At 39.4% G+C, this 22,723-nt stretch overlaps 2 protein-coding genes across 2 annotated transcripts; both read right to left on the bottom strand.

Moving 5' to 3' along the window:
- Positions 1–4,214: 4,214 nt before the first annotated feature.
- Positions 4,215–14,900, bottom strand: LOC124139120. The gene is made up of 3 exons (XM_046506146.2): positions 14,782–14,900; positions 8,516–9,638; positions 4,215–7,491 (listed from the first exon to the last, which is right to left on the bottom strand). Exons 2-3 carry the CDS (start codon positions 9,625–9,627, stop codon positions 4,863–4,865), a joined length of 3,741 nt encoding a protein of 1,246 aa, XP_046362102.2. The 5' UTR covers positions 9,628–9,638; positions 14,782–14,900; the 3' UTR covers positions 4,215–4,862.
- A 3,336-nt stretch (positions 14,901–18,236) lies between these two features.
- On the bottom strand, positions 18,237–22,418 carry LOC124139119. Its single transcript, XM_046506145.2, has 4 exons — positions 21,709–22,418; positions 20,351–20,516; positions 19,859–20,065; positions 18,237–18,877 (listed from the first exon to the last, which is right to left on the bottom strand). Exons 1-4 carry the CDS (start codon positions 21,877–21,879, stop codon positions 18,402–18,404), a joined length of 1,020 nt encoding a protein of 339 aa, XP_046362101.2. The 5' UTR covers positions 21,880–22,418; the 3' UTR covers positions 18,237–18,401.
- Positions 22,419–22,723: the final 305 nt, after the last annotated feature.

Here is a 22,723-nt window from a genome sequence, read left to right as displayed (position 1 = left end):
ATTGTGGCACTTTTGACCATTGGGCTAGTCATGCTGAAGTCAGTCAGCCCTTGTCCTTTGTTGTGATCCTCTCGGTTAATGGTAAATGTTCTGTAAAACCCATCTTACTCTCACTCACACCAGACATTACATAGATATTAAACCTGTGTATGTGTGCTCGTTGTTTAACCCTGCAATCTGCAATATTCCAGGGACCGGTGAAGATTCTGGGGTAGAATAGGTCTTCAGCAAGCCATGCTTGCCGTAAAAGGCGACTATGCTTGTCGTAAAAGGCGACAAATGGGATCGGGTGGTCAGGCTCGCTGACTGGGTTGATGCATGTCATCGATCCCAATTGCGTGGATCGATGCTCATGATATCAATCACTGGATTGTCTGGTCCAGACTCAATTATTTCGGACCGCTGTCTTATAGGTGGAATATTGCTGAAGCGGCGTTAAACAACAAACAAACCAAACAAACCAATGATTGATATTATGAACAACCATCCATGCACATCAGGGTATGCTGACACGCCATTAACCAAGTCACAGAGTCTGTCCATCCGATCCATTAAGTCATAGCTTACGACCAGCCTACGTGGCTGGAGACTTATTCTCACCTGGAATCTCCAGGGCTGAGATATGCAACATTATAATTATGCTGAGTCGTTAACTATGAGAACCACAACAATTGCTTTGAAACTGATACAAGAACTATGAAGGAAACATTGATTATTGATGATTACAGATGAGACAAAGATTAATGCTATGTTATAATTTATTGATCATTATTTATCATCATGAGATGAGGTGATTTGGATGTAAATATGGACATGATAGAATGCAAGCTTTTGTATTATGATAATAAAACAGGTGTGAAAGGTTTTCTATAAAAAAAAACACCCTTTAAAAACATGGCCAATAGAAGGATGGTTGAACAGTATTATGAACATTTATAAAACTCCATATCTATACCATGTATACATGATAATAATCATGACACATAAAAAAACACAAACTTGCATGAATATATATATATACACACACATACATATTGTCCTAACTGTGTAAAATATATGTCAATACAAAACATTCAAATATAACACGTTCATTTTGGATGATACCAAAAAGAAGACTACACAAACATCAATATTTAATTTATAAATACAAACCACTGCAACAAGGGTAACATATGTACTATCAGTAACAAATGCACTTTCATAGTTTTGCTCTGTAACTTTGTAACATTTAAAAAAGCTAACATTCTGACCAGAGAACCTCACATCACACATGATCAGCCATGACATGTACAAGACACTTGACCCCTAATTAGATTCACAGGATCACATTTTAGATTCACATGATCCCTTGTTAGATTTACATAACCCCAAATTTGATTCACATACACCCCCTTTGGATTGGAATGATCTTTAGATTCACATAACCCCTAATAAGATTCACATAACCCCTAATTAGACTCACATAACACCTAAATAGATTCACATAATCCCAAATGAGATTCACATAACTCCTAATTGGATTCACATAACCCCTTATGAGATTCACATAACTCCTAATTGGATTCACATAACCCCTAATTAGACACACATAACCCCTAATTAAACTCACATAATCCCAAATGAGATTCACATAACCCTTAATTGGATTCACATAACTCCTAATTAGACTCACATAACCCCTAATTAGACTCACATAACCCCTAACTGGATTCACATAACCCCTAATTAGACTCATATAACCCCTAATAAGATTCACATAACCCCTAATGAGATTCACATAACCCCTAATAAGATTCACATAATCCCTAATTAGATTCACATAACCCCTTATTAGATTTACATAACCCCTAATTAGATTCACATAACCCCAAATTTGATTCACATAACCCAATGTTGGATTCACATAACCCCTAATTATAAGTGCCCTGAATATGATATTCGGATGTCATGATTCACATGGAGGTATCACAAGTTTACACCTGATCAAATGATACATGATACGCCCATCACTGTTGTTTCAAGTTTCAGTCTTGATTGAGTTTCAAAATGTAATATCTACAAAGTTTTGCAATCAGCTAGCCTGATGATTACTCATACCTAACCACCAACTGCAAAATGAAATGCCATATCTTATTTCATTACACTATTAAGACCAAATCTAACTGAACTGATCATTCAAGTTTTACACAAACTGATTGATAGCAACAACCTTGTCTGCCAGTCACATTGAACATTGAAAAGTTCCCCCTACAATGAGCACAATTAAATATTGTGACACCAGGCATGTAGTTTTCTAGACCTGGTCATAGGCTTATATTTGGTACAAGTCTGGTACATTTCTATCTGATCTGTCTTTCTGTATACAAGAATAGTTATTCAGCTATCAAAACAATACCATGGAAATAAGATTCAGAACTTTGTATTTCTTTGTCAGGTACACACCACTATGAACAGAGTCAAAATCAAACTTGTTGCCATGGAAACTGAAACAAAATATAAATTCTAAAAATCCCTAAATAGCAAAAGGCACCAGTTGACAACCTGGTCTTTTTGTGTGTAGTTTCATGAAAGAATACCTATTACTTCTAGTGATTTGGTCCGGACAAACACACCACTATGAACAAAGTAAAAGTAAAACTTGTTGCCGAAGAAACAGGAATTTTTCTTTTTTTTAAAATTCCTAAATAGCAAGAGGCACCACTTCAACCCCTCATTAATATATGTACCAAGTTTGGACGAAAAATGATGAATAGTTTATAAGTTCTGCTCCGGAAATGACACCTACCTCCGATTGAGCTTTGTCTAACTAGTTTCCATGGAACAGGGAAAAATAAAATTTTGAAAAATTCCTAAATAACAAAAGGCACCACTTCAGTCCTGGGTCAATACATGCACAAAGTATGGATAAAAAGTCTTTCAAGGTTTTCAAGTTGTGCTCCAGAAACAAAATCCAATCACATCCCCTTTTGAGACTGAGTCCAAATTGTTTCCATGGAAATTGAGAAAAATAAGTATGCAAAAAATCTGCATATAGCAAAAGTCACCACTTCAGGATCTACTTAATATATCTACCAAGTTTCGTTGAAAGACACTGAACGGTTTTTGAGTTGTGCTCCAGAAACGAAATCCATCACCCCCTTTGAGACTAAGTCCAAATTGTTTCCATGGAAATTGAGAAAAATAAGTATGCAAAAAATCTGCATATAGCAAAAGTCACCACTTCAGGATCTGCTTCATAAATCTACCAAGTTTTGTTGAAAGACACTGAACGGTTTTTGAGTTGTGCTCCAGAAATGAAATCCCTTGACACCTGTCATGACTTCAATACTGTGATATGTATTGATACATGTGGTTGGCGTATTGTGAAGAGTCCTTGTGTCCTTGAGTCCCGTAAACTGTGGTTATAACGAACTCAAAGGGACCCCTTATTTTAGTTCGTTATAACCGTAGTTCGTTATAGGCATATATACAGCATAACTACAGCAAAAAGTTGGGACAAAAAAGTAAGTTTGTTATATCCGTCAGTTCGTTATAAACATGTTTGTTATAAACGTAGTTTATTGTATATCATGTCAGTGATGCGAAATTAAAAAAAATATCTTCAACTGTTTTTGGGGAAATGAACTGTCAACATACAATCAACAAATGCTGAAACTTTGTGAGCACCATCTTCATTACTCAGAAAAGAAACTTGTTATCCAATTGGTCAGTCACCGTGTTGTAAAAACCAATACAGATCAGCCAGCAGGCGTATACGGTCATCATGAAATCATCATGTTTGAAGTGACATCACCAGCTTGTCATGTCATAATTGAAACTGTTCACACTTTGAGTCTCCACATTGAAATATTTCACCCAATATATATTTACAAATATTTTACCAAACAATCTTCGTAACTTGTGAACTCATGATGATGCATTGGTTCCATGTGTCACTAGTGGGGTGTATAGAATTGTAGCAGCCCAAGTTCATGTACATGGACCTTCTATCGTGGTGTACAAGCCCATTCACCTCATGAAATCCCTCACTCCAAACAAGTGACGCATGTAACTTGTTTGCCAGTGCAAGTTTGTTTGCTTATTTGTTGTTTAACCGCGCAATCAGCAATATTCCAGCTATATGAAGCGGTCTGTAAATAATCAAGTCTGGACCAGACAATTCAGTGATTGACATCATGAGTATCAGTCCACGCAATTGGGATCGATGACATGCATGAACCAAGCCAGCGAGCCTGACCACACGATCCCGTTAGTTGCCTCTCATGACAAGAATAGTCGCCTTTTATGGCAAGCATGGGTTGCTGAAGACCTATTCTACCCTGGATCTTCACGGGTTGCCAATGCAAGTGAGTTTCAAGACAGTGGCAAATCCAGAGGCTGATCCACCATTCTCAAAAGCAGGGTGCACTATACATGCTATACATACAATGTAGCTACCTGAGTCACAAACTAAGCAAAAGCTAATACATGGATTGAGACAGTAAAAATCCATGACATGTATAACTTTGGGCGTAAGATTATTATGACTTCAAACAGTCACAGTTTTCTTGCCTGTCATGGCTATTTGATGTTCACTCTGTTTAGCTGTATCATCAATAGCATCTCCTGACGTTCCCTGGTAATAAAGCATTGATCTTCGTGAGAGTTCCACTGATAGTGGGGAAATGAACATCCTTCTCCTTCCACAGCCAAACCTTATTACATGTAGTTGATGTTCCTGTCAGGATTGGCTCACAATGTTAGGTCTTCCAATTCAGTTCTTGACACATTCATCTTCTTGAGAGCTCGTCTAATGGTTAAAGGTGCACATCCTTATCTTTCTGCTTCTACAGCCAAGTCATGATGTTCCTGTCAGGATTGGCTCACAATGTAAGGTCGATAACATCGCCTGTCTTTCCCTGGTTCACTGACCAATTCATCTTCTTGAGAGCTCTACTAACGGTGGAAAGGTGCACATCCTTATCATTCTCCTTCAACAGCCAAGCCTTGATGTTCCTCAGAGTAATGGTTGGGTCTGCCTGCTTCAACTGCTTAATCAGCTGCATGTCCTTCAGAGTCAGCTTCTTGTTGTTCGTCACCTCCAGACCTTCCCATTCCCCTTCCGTCCTGGCATCCACCCCGGCTTGAAGCTGGTATCCTGAATATGCCTCATCCTCAACATCTTCTTCAAGGATGTAATCTGGTGACTCTGAATACGAATTACCTGACAAGTCGGATGATGTCCTGTATGTGAACCTGTCACTGTTGCTTGGCTGAACACATTCCTCAGAATAAGCAATTTGGGCCTCTGGACTTTCATCAAACTGAGATTCAACCCATGTGGAATCTTCCCCTTTATCATCTTGATACTCAGCAGAACCTCCTGCTTCTTGACTGTTTATATACACTAAATAGTTAGGTTCCATCTCTTCTTGAGTATGAACAATTTTCTTCAGAGCTCTGCAGACAGACGACACATGGACGTTGAGATTCCTCTCCTCGAGAAGCCTATACTTCATCTCAGTCAATGTGATACATGGGTTTTGTCTCTTTAAACATTCTAGAAAGTCCAAATCAGCAGGCTGCAGTTTACCATTTTTATGACCCATTTCATTCCTGGTTTCATAACCATAGAAGCTGCCCTGATCTGTCTCGCATTCATATACATCTGGTGAGGTATTATTGCTCAGAGTCACAAGTTCAGTGTCCTCGTCATACATTTCTGGTGACACATTATTGTTGACAGAAGTTTCAGGACCATGTTGATTAACCAATTCACATCCTGTTTGGACATTCTGGGATTTTGCATGACAAAACTTCTTTGAATATCTATTTTTACCATTTTCCATAACGGTGGGCGGACTGGCAGACAAATCTACAACCAACCTATCATGAAGTTTTCTTTTGGGGGGCATGAGCATTTTCCTAGGCAAATATCTAGTACCCAACTGTTCATTACAGACAGGCTGTGATTTTGACTGAGTAACTGCTGTTTGCTCAAAAACTTTTTCACCCATAATGACCACATTGTCATTGATGCCTCTTGAAGTCCATTTCCTCAAGCCAGAAGGCTTCGGCTGCATCATGTGCTGACCCTGCAAGGTCACAGGACTCTCTGCTCTTGAAGGTGAACCTAACATTGTGCTGTCATCCTTGTTCCTAGATGAATCTGCCCCATGTCCATTCTCATGGATATTATGATTGGGAGCCATTGCCGATATTTTTTTAGTGAGATTATGCAAGGAGATGCACAAGCCCCTTTCCTTTTTTAATCTTTCCCTGATTTCCTCACAGGTCAAATACGGTTTCCTACTCAGCAAATAGGTCAAGAACATTTCATCATGAGGTAAGAAGTTCTTATGAAATTGTTGTTTCCTGTCCTTCATCAAATCCACCTTAAATCTTGAATTGTCAGAATCTATGTCTCTCCCATGAGACCCACTCTCAGATGATGAGAGCCTTTCTTCCAAATGTTCATCTTGGCAAATGGAATCAGTGTTTCTTTGAGGAATTAGACCAGCCGCTTCATGAACAGAATTCTTCCTCTTTATTGCTCTTGACACAGTGGAGATGTGTACCTCTACACTTCTTTCGTTGCGGAGATGTTTTTTTATTTCTGAGAGTGTCAATGTCGGATTCTCTCTCTTTAATCTTTCAATAAAGCAGACATCCTCCTTGGTGAGTTTCTTTCTTATCTCTGGTGGATGAGGATGTATAGCATTTCTATTTCGATAACCTTCTCTAGTTTGTTCATTGCAAGGGTCCCAGGATGTGTTTTCTTCTTCAGCAATGTCTATCTCAACACAGTGACCCAAATCCATAGAAGAATTGGATTCTTGTGCCTTCCGTGAAGTAAATCTTGTCATCAAATCAACACCATCCTCCATCAACCTTGGATCACTGACTGTTGTCCTTGAAGCATCTATCCTTGAGACATATAGCACTGAGGCATCCATCCTTGAAGCATCTCCCTTTGAAGCTTGCACTGGTTGATGCCATTTAGATTTGCTGATTTTTTTTAAAGGTCTAATTTTAGATGGAATCAGGACAGAGGTACCAGTGTCACAAACCTCCTGGTCACGATGGCGGTTGTTATGGTCAGTGATATAGTTTTCAGTATCCTGATGAGGAGAGTCCATTGGTCCATCATCCTCTCTACTGAAATCCACAGGCACAGAGCAAGAAGGTTCATGAGGAGCTGCTGCATCATCTACAAATGCTTCCTGCTTAATCTCTGAACTGCCACAGGCCAGTACCATCTTCCTCATCAAATATTCACCTGTAGCTTCAGTAAGTTTCATGCCCAGGGGAAGACTTTTCTGTTTTCCAGAAACCGACAGAGATTCTGCATTATTTCTTTCTTCGATGGTTTGGAAGGCAACAGCTGCTCTTTCAGACTCCTGATCAGAAGTAGGTTCCTGCTTCACATGGACATCATTTAGTCTGGGTATCGAGGGATTAGGGTCATCTGTAGAGGATGTATTTGTTGTACCTTGGCTTTGTTCTTCAGGCCTGAAGGGTAAATAAACAGTTTTACCAAATTACCATATTCACCATGTTCAGTATTGTTCAGGTGTTCACTATAGTCTGGAAGGTAATTTAAGGTACCAACGTTTACTACAATATCTGAAAAACCATCGGACCTACTCCAGTCAAAGTTGGTATGAGATTATTGGATAACTGGATATTACATTTAAAGACAATCGGTGCACGAATACGGTGTTAGTGTTTGGCATCTCAACGTGCGTGATTCCCGTGCACACTTTCGAGTTGAGTTGATTGGTTCAACTGTGTCATATGGCCCTGTGACGCAGGGGTAGCATTATGCTGATGGCGGTTTCAATGAATGCTCGTTCCACCCGTGACGAACAGGTCTGGTTGGTGATGAAATATAGTGATAGCTAAATAGACAGATTTTTTATTCATGCACCGATTGTCTTTAAATGTAATATCCAGTTATGTATGACTGTTTAATAATCTCATACCAACTTTGACTGGAGTAGGTTCAATAGTTTTTCAGATATTGTAGTAAATGTCGGTACCTTAAATTACCTTCCAGACTATACTTACAAATGCAACATGGCACTTATCATCTCAAGTTGACAACGTATTGTAATGGAAATGTGTCTTTTCAATTTCAGACTTTATGTAAATCTTGGACATGGAGAAAGAATTTCCCAAGTCCTTATGTCTTTCTCATATACATTAAACATTTTAAAATAATTTTAGATAGTCTCCAAATCTACTCCTGCATACAATTCTAGTTAAATCCTAGATATTTTTCATATTTGTATACTTATCCTGCATTACTACCACACTGCCAACTAAAACCCAGTATCACAAAAGATCTGCTCAGATGACACAACTGTTTGATCCCAGCAGCTTTGTGGTCTAACATCATCACTTGACATACATTTGATGGCCCTAAGGACTTTGAATTAACATTTCAATTACTTACATCATGAATTTCATCATGTAAACCTTTCCACTTTTCATAAACATGATTACCTCTTATATACAAAGACATATTTCTTACCTATTTCTTTCTGAAGTCTTGATGCTTTCCTGTGGGTTCACCGCTGCAGACAGATCACTGCCACCTCGACCAGGTATAAACTCATCACATTCAGACAAAACTGATGCTCGCTGACCGAACACAACAGCGTAAGGATCCTGAAAAGCTGAAGGCCTCCTCGCCACATTCAATTTCAACATGATTTCTGGAAGCCAATCTGACCATTCTCTCTCATCATAACCTTCCTTTGCAATGAGACAAATGCTGTCCCATATAAAAGAAGCTACCTCATCTGATTTTGAGGAGTCAGTATTTTGAGTTTTAATCTTGAAGCCATCGAGTGCAAATGAAAGACTGTCACCTTTCCAGGAATTTGAAACTTCATCAAGGACCCTGACTATGTCTGGCTTATCAACACTGGAAAATATCTTTGGGGGACCAAAATAGCTTAAGAAATATTGCTTTAAATTTTTGGCTATTTCCCTTGAACTGTCATTCTTAAGAGGAAACAAAACACTGAAATTTGAAAACTGATCCTCAACATGACCGATGAAGTGAAATTCATTCGAAGGTTTTAGACTCATATCTATGATGTTGACAGACACATCTTGCAAGAAGGAAAACACAGTGTTGTTAATCTCTTTCATGGGCCTGACCGATGCCGCCATTGTGGAACCAGTCTGAAGATGAATGTCTGGAATGACATCACTTGTTGAATCTGCTTGACAGCAATCACATCTTCTTACAAATTCAGAAATATAATCTTTGGAAATGTCATGGTAGAGGTCAGAGACAGACTGAAGTGTCTGAGTGTAGTTGCCATGGTTTAATACATAGACATGAATATCTCGGACTTTTCCATAAATCTGATTCTCATGCAAGACCCTGACATAACCCTTGGACGTGCCCCCTTCCTTCGGCACCACAAGTACCTCGGTTTGGTCTTCATCGGGCAGCTGCAGCAGCTGGAAGCGATGGAACTGGATCCAACTCTTGAACTGATAGGAAGAGCTGGTGCCAAACTTCAAATAGCGGACAATTTTTTCATATTTGTTCTTTGATATAAGAAGCATATTTCTTCCATTCTGACATTTTGCCAAAACACTGTCAAGTTGCTTTCTGTGTGTGTTCATTCTTCTTTAACCTGAAACAATAAATAAATAGATTACAAATTATTTACAGTGGTAAGAACATTTTCTGTACCAATCTGCCGGTGATTTTTAGTAAAAGAAATATGCAATAATATAACTTCAAAGAATTTTGATTCAGTGATCTGATGAATTGCATCTGAAACTATTATTTTATCATAAATGATATATTACAATATCCAGTTATTTTGTTGCAACTTTTACAATATATATTCAAAACAATAATAACCATAAGCGTAGCACTTTTGATCAACTCTTTGCTCTTGCCAGGTATGTTTACATTTGGAACAAATTTCATTCTTGTTACAGCAAATGAATGAAAACAAAACGCAAATATCGTTATTACAACCGACAAAAGTAACCATTATCTGGGTATTTACAATTTCTGTGTGATGCCACACCCCACATTATAGTGCATGTATTGGTGATAGAAAACGTATGATGTCCGAAAAGCTATGATGCTGAAAGCTCTGATCGAAAACAGGACAATCCACAACGGTTGTCCGGTTTTCAATAACATTTTTTGTAGTGTTTTTTTAAAAATGTTTGATAATAATTGACTACTGTTTTAAAAAAACATGATTTTCCGCGTTTCTTCGGAGATTTCACATCCCTGGAAGGTTTTATGAAAAATATTAGGCAAAGGTGTGTATATATGTCAATATCCACATAAAGGAAAAATACCCCATACATCTGAAGCTATACAAAGAAACTTGTTCAATGTCTTTGAAACAATCTAATATTGTAAAATATATACAGCGTTTCAGGATATTATAACCCATGTTCAGCTCCCAACTGATCATGTAAGTTTGTTTCAGGTGTCTCATATAGGTGTCATGTCTCATTGGTCAGCTGAGATAGCACATGTGACACCTATTTTCATTATGTCCACGCTCTTTAAAATATCCAGTGAGGAAGATAACAATGAGAACTCTATCAACATATTATCGGCTAATCCTTTGAACAAAGTATGTTGTTTTTACACAGACACTTCAAGCCCAGATATGGATGTATTCCATATACTTACAATTGACAAATCCACTGTGCAAGATTACAGTAATTAATCAATCAACATATTATCAGTGTTTAATATACCCGTCTGACTGACAGTCCGAGATGTATTTTGCTGACGGACGGCCAGTTTTGAAAAGCTCCACAACTGATGGTCGCGATAAAAGCTACTAAGTTGACAATACACCAGTTTATTGTTATTTTCTGAGAACTATCATTAAACAGTACTGTTCCTATGTTTACTCTTTTGTTACTTTTGTTAGTTCGCCTAGAATATTCTGGACTGGCAACATGATGCCAGTCTGGATATCTTATACACTGGTATTATTTGTTAATCCTTTGATTGATGGTTTTTGCAACTTAACTGACAATTCCTCTCTTGCTGTGCTGCCACGTGCATATTACATAACATGTTATACATTCACCACATCAGACCTTTATTTATAACACAATCTTAGATTAAATAATTACCCCAGACACGAAAAATGCCAAATTGCTAAATATCTGTGACACCTTCAGAGGCAGCGGTGAACGTTATGAGGTTATTTTGCATAGTCTGTCAGGTAATCTGTCAGGCATCATCCAATCAAATGAGAGGATTCAAGAAGATTCCCCTCGCTGTCAACGAGGTCCTCCCTCCATCGTTGGAACAAAGCCCAGTTTGCTGGATCGGTGACGCTAATTTGCATTTGGTGATTACATTGATAACTAAAATGGCATCGGCTGGATGAGTGAGAGTTGGAGTGTTGTTTCCCTACAACCCGCTGGATGCCAGAGGGACATTATATGTCCCTACTGTTTTACCCTCACTTTGAAGTAGTATAAAATTCAAAATACATCACGCACACAGATACACTTCACAGTTTTGAATTATGCGGGAAAATCCCTGGTCTATGATATCATCCACTGGCATTCTAGCCCAAGCAAAATTACTGAAAATGACCTCTGAAAATTATGTACATCATAAATGTCGCCATCTTCTACACATAACTAAATCACCACAAATGGTGTTATTTATTGCATGTTTTGAAATCTAAATTTCGGATATTGACTTGGAGAAATGAATTTTAAAAATAGCATATTAGTGATCAAATCACCAATGATCATTCCAAAACGTCGATGATAACCCAAGAATCGTCCAGATGATTTGGAAAATATGCAAACACGAATGCTAAAGTGATCAATCCGCCATATTGGATACTGTTTACAAAATAACGTTTCACGTACATCGGTTTTGAGACGCCTATAACATCACACATAATTCAAACTCAGCTGTGATACACACATCCTTGAATTCCTCATACATTTTAGAATCAAATGACAAATGGTCTTTGTCACCAATGCAAAGTGTCTTGATGAAATCAAGCATTTATAAATTAGGTGTGAAAACAAACGCTGTGCTAAAAAAACTGCACTTGTTTGAAATGTAAACTAAGCAAAATTCAGATTTTACACAGTGTAGCATTTTCTCCTATTTTGAGCTATCCATTCGTTGATTCGTTGAATACATTGGCTCAACATTTTCAGAATATGCATGGGAAGAGAATCGTAGGAAGAATTAAGGAATTAAGATGAGATACATTGCAATGATTTGATATTTTCAACAGAAACTGTCCGTCCTGTGTGACACCATGACTGACGCAAAATCACGCTCAACGACAACAGTATTTATCGGAATTTCTGACTATTTCCGTTGGTTTCAATGAAAAATATAACAACAAGTAACAGTACACGGATTGTCAAAATGTTTCTGATTGCTGACATGTCACATTTATGTATATACGATCCCTGAATCAACGAAAGTCCCCTCGTAAAATCCAGCGTACTGTTGTCTGTGAACATGCCATTTTGTAAAAGTCGGTCACTGGTAGTGATGTCATACGTCAACATTGTTGTACATATTTGGCAATTTCTTTGAGGTGAAGGTCCTTGAACATGTTGTATGAAAGCACAGACGATCATTGTATCCTGCTGTTTACAGTTTCAGTTATGATGTAGATTTTGCATCTTTTATACATTTTTTCACACAATTAATTTCACTTTGGATATTTGTCAAGGTTCAAAATATCATACGTAGATATAGGCCACAACATGTATGAACCTTTGATAATCTCCTGTTTTTTAAACATTGTTTACATAATTGTGCTATAGACAGTATTATAAGTTCATATAAACAATCTCCATGAATAGCCATTTCATTTTATAACTAAAACTGAATGTATTACCTTAACAAAATGGATAATAATTTTCATTAAAATATATACACACATTTCTAGAAGAATTGTCTTGGTCTTGAATTGTTTTTTATGTCGTTTGATTTACAGAACAGTGATATCTAACGATTCGAAAGGTGCGCGTTAGTCGCAAACGTTCTTCGAATTATTCCTCTTGTTTTGCATTATATAATCATTGCGTTCATCCTTTTTAAATATTGAGTTCACAAGATATTATACTGTTAACTTTATTTCTCCAAGAATTGTAAAAAGTATAAAAATATAACCCGTGCCATGAACCCCTTTGCTGGGACCTTATACGATTATCCTGATAACTGTATACAAATAGAGCTTTCTTCGCATCTTTTATTTTATAATTCTGAGACAAGATGAAGAGAAATATTCACATAATAATGAAGAAATACATGTCCAATATTGAATAAAATAATTTTGGTTTTGAAATATTCTTTTGAGTATTTGATTACGTAAACTTGATGCCAAACAGGTGCGTGTCTTGTCCAAATACGATACAGGGTAAACTATCTGTTCCAGACATTATTTAAATGGTAAAGGCAGTCATTTTATGTTGTAAGGAAAAAGCGTCAAATTCTGTTTTACATATTCCAAAGTATATAAAAATATTTCCATGCCATGAACAAAAATTAGGGGAAATATATATTAATAAAAATACCAGTGTCATCTTTCTCCGACATTGTCAATGACATAAAACCAGCCATGACGTCAAATAGTATGGTGTCATTTTTCATTACAATTAAAGACAAGGCTAGTGCTCCATTAAAAATCATGCAACATTTGTCAAATATTCACTTGCACAATCACAAGTATGTTGGAATCTAAGGACTAATTTATAGGTTAGAAAGGGACATTAGTTTTGCTGTTACTTCTTTTTTTATGAAGTACAATTTCATCATTTCTTATGGTTTTTTTTATACCTAAACGTATACATTTTCAATATCGATATTTGTGTTAGGTTCCTCGTAAACTAAACACCACAAAAATATATTGTCCATACCCACAGCTAATTCTCACCAAGTGACGTGAGTTACAATAAACTAGCGCTAAGCGATAGTGGTGTTATGCCCCCTGTTCTTTGTACTGTGTAACCTCTCTGTCGCCTTTTGACGTCATAGAGGAAAATCAGTTTTCGTTATTTATGGCAGGCTATTTTTTGCATTGAATGTATGTTGTTATACATACGCATATTATTACTCCATTTGATATATATTTATGTTGTTCTGATATTAGGCAGTGTTTTGTTCGCTCACAGTTTAAAAATATTGTTGCACAATACTTTTATCGGTGTACAATAAAAAGCGGAGAAAGTTTCTGTTTTTCTCAGACAACACTTGTCAGTTTCTTTTTTTTCAAACTGGTTTAATATTTACAGTTAAATTTACATCATCAGATAGGAAATTTAATATTCTACATCTCTGCGTAATTTTACAGCCGGAGGTAGATCCAGTGCCGTGTGGCCGCAATTCTCGCACACCTTCACTTTTCCGATCTAAGGAAAATGTGCGTCAGAAAAAAACCTCGCATTCCAGCGGGTAAGTGGGCTTATTTTACAAAGTCCACGAATGGTCAGTACGGAATGAATATCACAAATTGATTTCGCAATAACAATAATGATAATATGACATCCAAGCGTTTTCTGTCATTATTTCATGAAATTATGTGGACAAACGCTTGGTCAGGATCAACACCGGAAATCCCCCGGAAATGACTTGTCGGATAAGCGCCATTTTTAATTTTAATCAAGGTCTACTTCAGTCTCTGTTTTGATTTACATCCGCAGCTGATCCGTAGATTACCGCCCCTCCCACAAAACGAGACCGGTGCAGTGCATAAAACGTATATTGTAAAAATTACTGAAGCTAACCTGATAGAAATTTACCTTATGGTCAGGAACATGTGATTGATAATATCAGAATGTCAGGTGGTACAACAACATTTCTGAACTTGGAACACTGATCTTCCTGATTTGTTTACAGATCTTATCAACAGGAAGTGTGCAGACGGAAGTGCTAGTTGTGTAAAAGTAGAAACGACACAGCAATGAATACGGATTTAAATATTGCATTTGCTGCCGACACTTCAGATTTTTTTTATTATCTTATGTCGTTAATAACTGTTATCAATATCAGTGAGTGAGGAGCCGTTTGGAAATAATAACAGTTTTTAAAAACATAGATCTAAAGCAGATCTACACACTTAAAGAATCCTTTGGTGAGTTCAGATACCATAAAATATAATATTGTCTTAGCGTAGCATCACAATCACACCATAGCCAGGTTGTCTTAGCGTAGCATCACAATCACACCATATCCAGGTTGTCTTAGTGTAGCATCACAATCACACCATAGCCAGGTTGTCTTAGCATAGCATCACAATCACACCATAGCCAGGTTGTCTTAGCGTAGCATCACAATCACACCATGGCCAGGTTGTCTTAGTCTAGCATCACAATCACACCATATCCAGGTTGTCTTAGCATAGCATCACAATCACACCATAGCCAGGTTGTCTTAGTGTAGCATCACAATCACACCATATCCAGGTTGTCTTAGTGTAGCATCACAATCACACCATATCCAGGTTGTCTTAGTGTAGCATCACAATCACACCATATCCAGGTTGTCTGAGTGTAGCATCACAATCACACCATAGCCAGGTTGTCTTAGTGTAGCATCACAATCACACCATAGCCAGGTTGTCTTAGCGTAGCATCACAATCACACCATGGCGAGGTTGTCTTAGCGTAGCATCACAATCACACCATATCCAGGTTGTCTTAGTGTAGCATCACAATCACACCATATCCAGGTTGTCTTAGCGTAGCATCACAATCACCATAGCCATGCAGGTTGTCTGAGTGTAGCATCACAATCACACCATGGCCAGGTTGTCTTAGTCTAGCATCACAATCACACCATATCCAGGTTGTCTTAGCATAGCATCACAATCACACCATAGCCAGGTTGTCTTAGTGTAGCATCACAATCACACCATATCCAGGTTGTCTGAGTGTAGCATCACAATCACACCATAGCCAGGTTGTCTGAGTGTAGCATCACAATCACACCATAGCCAGGTTGTCTTAGCGTAGCATCACAATCACACCATAGCCAGGTTGTCTTAGTGTAGCATCACAATCACACCATAGCCAGGTTGTCTTAGTGTAGCATCACAATCACACCATAGCCAGGTTGTCTTAGCGTAGCATCACAATCACACCATAGCCAGGTTGTCTTAGCGTAGCATCACAATCACACCATAGCCAGGTTGTCTTAGCGTAGCATCACAATCACACCATGGCCAGGTTGTCTTAGTGTAGCATCACAATCACACCATAGCCAGGTTGTCTTAGCGTAGCATCACAATCACCATAGCCAAGTTGTCTTAGTGTAGCATCACAATCACACCATAGCCAGGTTGTCTGAGTGTAGCATCACAATCACACCATAGCCAGGTTGTCTGAGTGTAGCATCACAATCACACCATATCCAGGTTGTCTTAGCGTAGCATCACAATCACACCATATCCAGGTTGTCTTAGCGTAGCATCACAATCACACCATATCCAGGTTGTCTTAGTGTAGCATCACAATCACAGCCAGGTTGTCTTAGCGTAGCATCACAATCACACCATGGCCAGGTTGTCTTAGTGTAGCATCACAATCACAATCACACCATAGCCAGGTTGTCTGAGTGTAGCATCACAATCACACCATAGCCAGGTTGTCTTAGCGTAGCATCACAATCACACCATAGCCAGGTTGTCTGAGTGTAGCATCACAATCACACCATATCCAGGTTGTCTTAGCGTAGCATCACAATCACCATAGCCAGGTTGTCTTAGCGTAGCATCACAATCACACCATAGCCAGGTTGTCTTAGCGTAGCATCACAATCACACCATAGCCAGGTTGTCTGAGTGTAGCATCACAATCACACCATAGCCAGGTTGTCTTAGCGTAGCATCACAATCACACCATAGCCAGGTTGTCTTAGTGTAGCATCACAATCACACCATAGCCAGGTTGTCTTAGTGTAGCATCACAATCACAATCACACCATAGCCAGGTTGTCTGAGTGTAGCATCACAATCACACCATAGCCAAGTTGTCTTAGCGTAGCATCACAATCACAATCACACCATAGCCAGGTTGTTTAGTGTAGCATCACAATCATACCATATCCAGGTTGTCTTAGCGTAGCATCACAATCACAATCACACCATAGCCAGGTTATCTTAGTGTAACATCAAAATCACACCATAGCCATAGCCTGGCTGTTTTAGTATAGTATAAAAACAGGTAAGTAAACATTTTGACCGTGATTATGGGAACGTCTCGGACTTTTGGACGAACAAAGGAATTATCTTGTATTACTTTCAAACACTCAAAACTGACAAGTCAGTTCGCTGAGAACACTACAATACTTCCATGTCGGATAAGAATCGGCGGTTGAACGTTTAGGGCTGAGGGGTATGTATGATCCACTGTTTGTTGTTATTAACGTTCATCATGGTAAACACTTTAACGTTAACTTGTCATCAATATTGACTCTTCATTCTGCTGAGCCAGCACTTGCGTCAGGGTAACCGACAAAGGGCGTGTCGTTTACGTCAGTTGTAAATCTCATGTGTAAATATGTCAAACATATTTGAGTGTGTTGTCTTAATTGAGTCAGTACGTGTGTGTGTCACTTTGGACAGTATTTCAGTGGCAGGAAAGGTACAGGTCTTTATCACTTTGGTGAAACCAACGATCATGAGTATGGTGTTGAGAAAGGAAGGAACATATCTGACATGTTAAAAAATTTGTTAAAGAGGATTCTGATGCTCTAATGTACTAAAAAAAACCCGACCCTCCCCTAATACGTGTCATATTTTGGACGACCCTCCCCATGTCCTTGTAATGTTTTCGCGACCTTCCGTGAAAAGACAAAATTCAAAAGCACTGTACATTTTATTATTAAATCTATATTTTTTTCTTGACCCTCCCTTGATTCCCTCTGAACCACCGCCCCTATAATAAATGACCGGTCCCTAAATAGTGTAAATTTAAATTTTCTGTAGTATAGAAATGGTACATTACATCCTACATCCTAAGAGGTGACCAACAGGATCGGGTGGTCAGGCTCGCTGACTAGGTTGATGCATGTTATCGTACCCCATTTGCGTAGATCGATGTTCAAGATGTCTATCACTGGATTGGCTACCCCGGAATCTGCGGCGCTAGGATAAACCGTGACCCACGCAAGGCAAGAGGAACTGTCGTGTTTGGCCATGATCTTAGATTTGACCAAACATGCTGATTTCAACACAATTAAAACTGAACAAAAACAATAGTGTAGCAAATACTGCTTTTTATTAGAATATAAAAATAAACATAAAAACAGAAAATATAATATCTCAAGGAATGATAAAAAAGACGACAAAACGTGTACAAAAGATGATTGAGCAAACGTGACTGGCAAACTGTCTGATCGATGTTGAGGAAAAAGGTTCTCGTCAATACTCGGTCTGATGGCGACACGCGTCTGAACAATAATATTCAGGACAGTAACCACGTCGACAGTTGGCAAGACACCAGACAGTGATTCTTGGGTTCCCTTCCCAAGGCCCCGTGGCCTTACAGTCGCCGCTGTTTTCATCGCTATCGTCCGCTGTTGTGCTGTCGGCAACGCTAGTGGTGGTCTTAGACGTCGCAGCTGATGTTGGGGATGCAGTGACTGTTGTCGTTCCGGTGGAGGTAGTAGTGGTATTGGCCGCTGCTGTGATATTTCGAGCTTCAGATGTCGTCTGCTCGACGGGTTTCGTGGCCACGTGACACGGTGACGTTGCACTGTGGACGTTGAATGTGGAGGTTGGCGATTTCGTCTGGTCTTCGGAGTCTGCAGAGATTGCGACATCCGCGCAGCCATAGAACTGTTCCTGTGGCCCGCAACCCACGCAACAAGTTGGGCCATCACATCCCCAGGAGTTACCTGGAATCAAATGAGTCAATGAAGTAACTATCACCAAGGCATTGTACTCTCAACACCCCGTAATAAGTACGAGGCATGTGCAATGTAAACTGCTGGGCCAATTGAAAATTTGAAAATTGGATTTGACCAAAAAATAACAAACGTTCTCAAAACTTTTCTAGCCTGAAAACAGTCACAGAAACAGCAAACGTAAGGTTCAAACACACAACTATGATACCCGTATCAAATACATTATCATCAAAGAACAATTTGTTGTTGGTTTAATTTCTAGCCACCATCAAACATGGGTGTTTACTTTCTTTTGCCCGATGCTTAACATTGTCCGATGCGATGTTCGTTTGACGCTTAAAGCCGCAATCAGCATTCCAACCATATGACAGCGGCCTGTAATTCGTCTGGTCCAGACAAACCAGTGATTGATATTATGAGCAACGTCCCACGCCATCGGGGAACGATGGCAGGCAATCAACCAAATCACCGAGCCTGACAACCCGTACATTCATGCATTCACGACAAACATTGGATGCTGAAAACTTATCATATCCCGGCATCCCCACGAGAATACGAGGCCAGTGAGACGGGAGTGATATAAGGTATGTATTACGATAAAATTCACGGGGAACGAAGGCTGTTACGCCACAGAAAGAACTATTCCGACGTTGTGTATTGTTGTTAATGCTGTCAACCAGACTAGAACATGTACAAACCGTCGAGAGATGTAGCTGGATTAATAGTGACTGCGATGTAAAACAACATTCATTTACTCTTAGTGTTTCCTGAAAAAACTGAGCCGCTAGAATCTGTTATGCTAAACACTAAATGCTGACAAACTGTTCGTGTGGGTAGTGACCACATACCGGTATATGGTCTCTGGTGTGGGAGATGAAGTCCCTTGAATTACAATATATATGTAACCCTCTTTACAAGATTGGAAAGTCTAAAAATGGGTGTATGTACATTTATGACGATGCATGATAGTACCTGTATTGTATCTCCACTGAAGGACACACTGGGAGCAAGTGACATTCGCCGGAAGTACGACAGCCATTGAGTATATTCCCCGACATGCAGTAGTGACACTGAAGCGGTCACTTCCGTCTGTGTGCCTGAGGAGATGTCTGTCCAAACATTCCTGTTTAACTGGAGTCTGCGGGCTATTGTGGGGGCACAAGCGGAACTGGAAGTACCCTACCAAATGAAAGAAATATGCTTTTAATGTTACCCAGAAAAACATGCCATAACAGACTGATAATATATGCCAAGAAAGCTAAAAAAATCTAGGAGATACTGTAGAAATCTGATATACTACACCAGTTACGTGGTATATGTGATTGAGAATTTACATGTGAAAATGACGTTAAAGAACCTTGAATGAGATTGTTATTACATTCTCTACTTGTACTGTGACTATATTTGTATTGCCCATTGTATTTCGTAGAAAGGCTGGCCACAGGCAGCCAATGTTAAACTTACCCAAATGATTGGCTGTAAGATCCACGTTAATGGTGATTGTCTCCCCTGGTTTGTACTTCCGGGCAATGATTCCATTGGCGTATTTCCCCCCAGCCTCGTTTTCGCGTTTTCCGTCCCAGGGATCACCACAAACGCCACACTTCCCGCCGTTCACATCCCATTGTCTCTGAAAACAGTACAACCATGACATATACAGATGTATGTTTTCATGAAAGTCTCGGGTGTTTTAAGATGAGTGTAATTGTAATATTCCAGGTAGTCTACATAAGAAAATCTCGTTAGTGCCGAATACCTGTTATACAGACTCCCTAAATAGAAATAATAACCTATTGGATAGAACCGTATCGTGCTCACTTCTGTGATTTTTAAGTGAAAATGAAAGTGGCTATACTTCAATAGCATTTGAGGTACTAATGACTGATCAGACTACATGTTCCAAAAGTGTCAAAATGTCATTTCAGTTTTGGTCTCATTTCCAGACAACATCTTTGGTTTCATGCTGTGTATGTTTGCTACGAATGTGTTGGGGGTTTTAAGTGAAGGAGTAAGTCGGGTTTAACGCCGATTCGACCGCGGGGGCGGTCGGGTAGCCTAGTGGTTTAAGCGTTCGCTCGTCACGCCTAAGACCCGGGTTCGATTCCCGACATGGGTACAATGTGTGAATCCCATTTCTGGTGTCCCCCGCCGTGATATTGCTGGAATATTGCTAAAAGCGGCGTAAAACCATACTCACTCACTATATCAGAGCGTGTCAAGACCGAGGTATTGTGCTGACAAAGCAATGATCAATCTAAGATTGGAACCCACTATCAGGATCCTGGCACGCATAAGGGACTCAACTCTTCACAGCGATTTGCGGCGCCTCAGATTACACAACGATTGTGGAGCATGTAAAGGGGACCATCCCATTCATATGCTGGACTTTCAGAAATAGTTCTCATTCAGTTTGTCCAAGACGGTAAGTTGACGTTTCTGCAGAGTTACATTTCTAAATAGACCCAAGATTAAATATAACAAACCTAAAGATATGTTGGTTTGTTGGTTGTTTAACGCCGCATTCAGCAATATTCCAGCTATTTGACGGCGGTCTGTAAATAATCGAGCCTGGACCAGACAATCAAGTGATTGATGAGCATCGATCCACGCAATTGGGATCGATGACATGCATCAACGAAGTCAGCGAGCCTGACCACCCGATCCTCGATATATATATAAACAAGTGATTTCGTCAGGTGTATAGATATTAAATATAGAAAAAACAGAGTCCTGATATAAATACACACACACACACACACACACACACACACACACACACACACACACACACACATTTACGGTACATTTGACATCTAGCTCACCTGAAATCCTCCGCAGTAGAGCTCGTGATCGTTGTAGTTGGTGGGGTTGTCAAAGCCGTACCGCCACATACTGGAGCGGGAGGGGGGTTCCACCAGACGCCCGTGCCCTTGAGCGTCGGGGAGGGCCATCAGACAAACGCAGACGACCAGAGTGAAGAGAGTGGGACGCATTATGAGATGTCGTCTGCCGCAGTGAAGCTGTCGTCTGGGTTACGAGAAACCGTTTCTTTCAGCGTGCCTTGAAACTGGATAATTCTCCTCAGGACACGTAGAGATATTGTGATCCGGACTGGATATGGGTTCCATATATACCCCGAACCGACGCGCCCAGATCGTATCAATTTCCAAAATTGCATCGAGATAAACAATGTCAATGATTTCTATTTTTCCGGAATTGTGACTCACGTGACGTCACAGGTTCGAACTCGAGAGCGCGTACACACCTCCCCTCACCCGATACGGCAATCCAGATAGGTAACGCTCTCCGTCCAATAAACCAGATATGTTTGTCGAGTCACGGACCTGCCACAGCTCGAGGATCATACTTCAACTCCTAGCAATACGGGGGCCCTTTGGAACGTGACTCGAGCAGGGCTCGTTCGGTAATCGCGTGGTGATATGATTTCTTAGCCTCGTGTTATGCAGAAAGATCGTATCTGGTACACAGTTGTGTTCAGACGATACCGAATCTCTCTTTGTGCATGGGAAATCACGTCTGCTCTCTAAATAACTTTTTTTGTTCAACAATAACTGTGCCTTTAATCACGTAAACAGAAATGACATTGGTTGTCATCTGTTAATCCTGAAACTAAATACTGATTCTATGGACTCAAGTCTAAGACGACAGGATATGGTAATGAATGATAGAAGATTTATTGCACTTATACATTAAGACTGGGAAACCAACTTCAGTAAACTACGTTTATAACGAACACGCTTATAACGAACTGACTGATATAACAACCTTATTTTCTAGTCCCGACCATTTGTTGCATAAATGCTGTATATTTGCCTT

Source organism: Haliotis rufescens, unplaced genomic scaffold, assembly GCF_023055435.1.
Source record: "Haliotis rufescens isolate VD_foot unplaced genomic scaffold, xgHalRufe1.0.p SCAF_13, whole genome shotgun sequence".
Classification (NCBI taxonomy): domain Eukaryota; kingdom Metazoa; phylum Mollusca; class Gastropoda; order Lepetellida; family Haliotidae; genus Haliotis; species Haliotis rufescens.
This window is presented reverse-complemented; position numbering and strand designations above follow the sequence as displayed.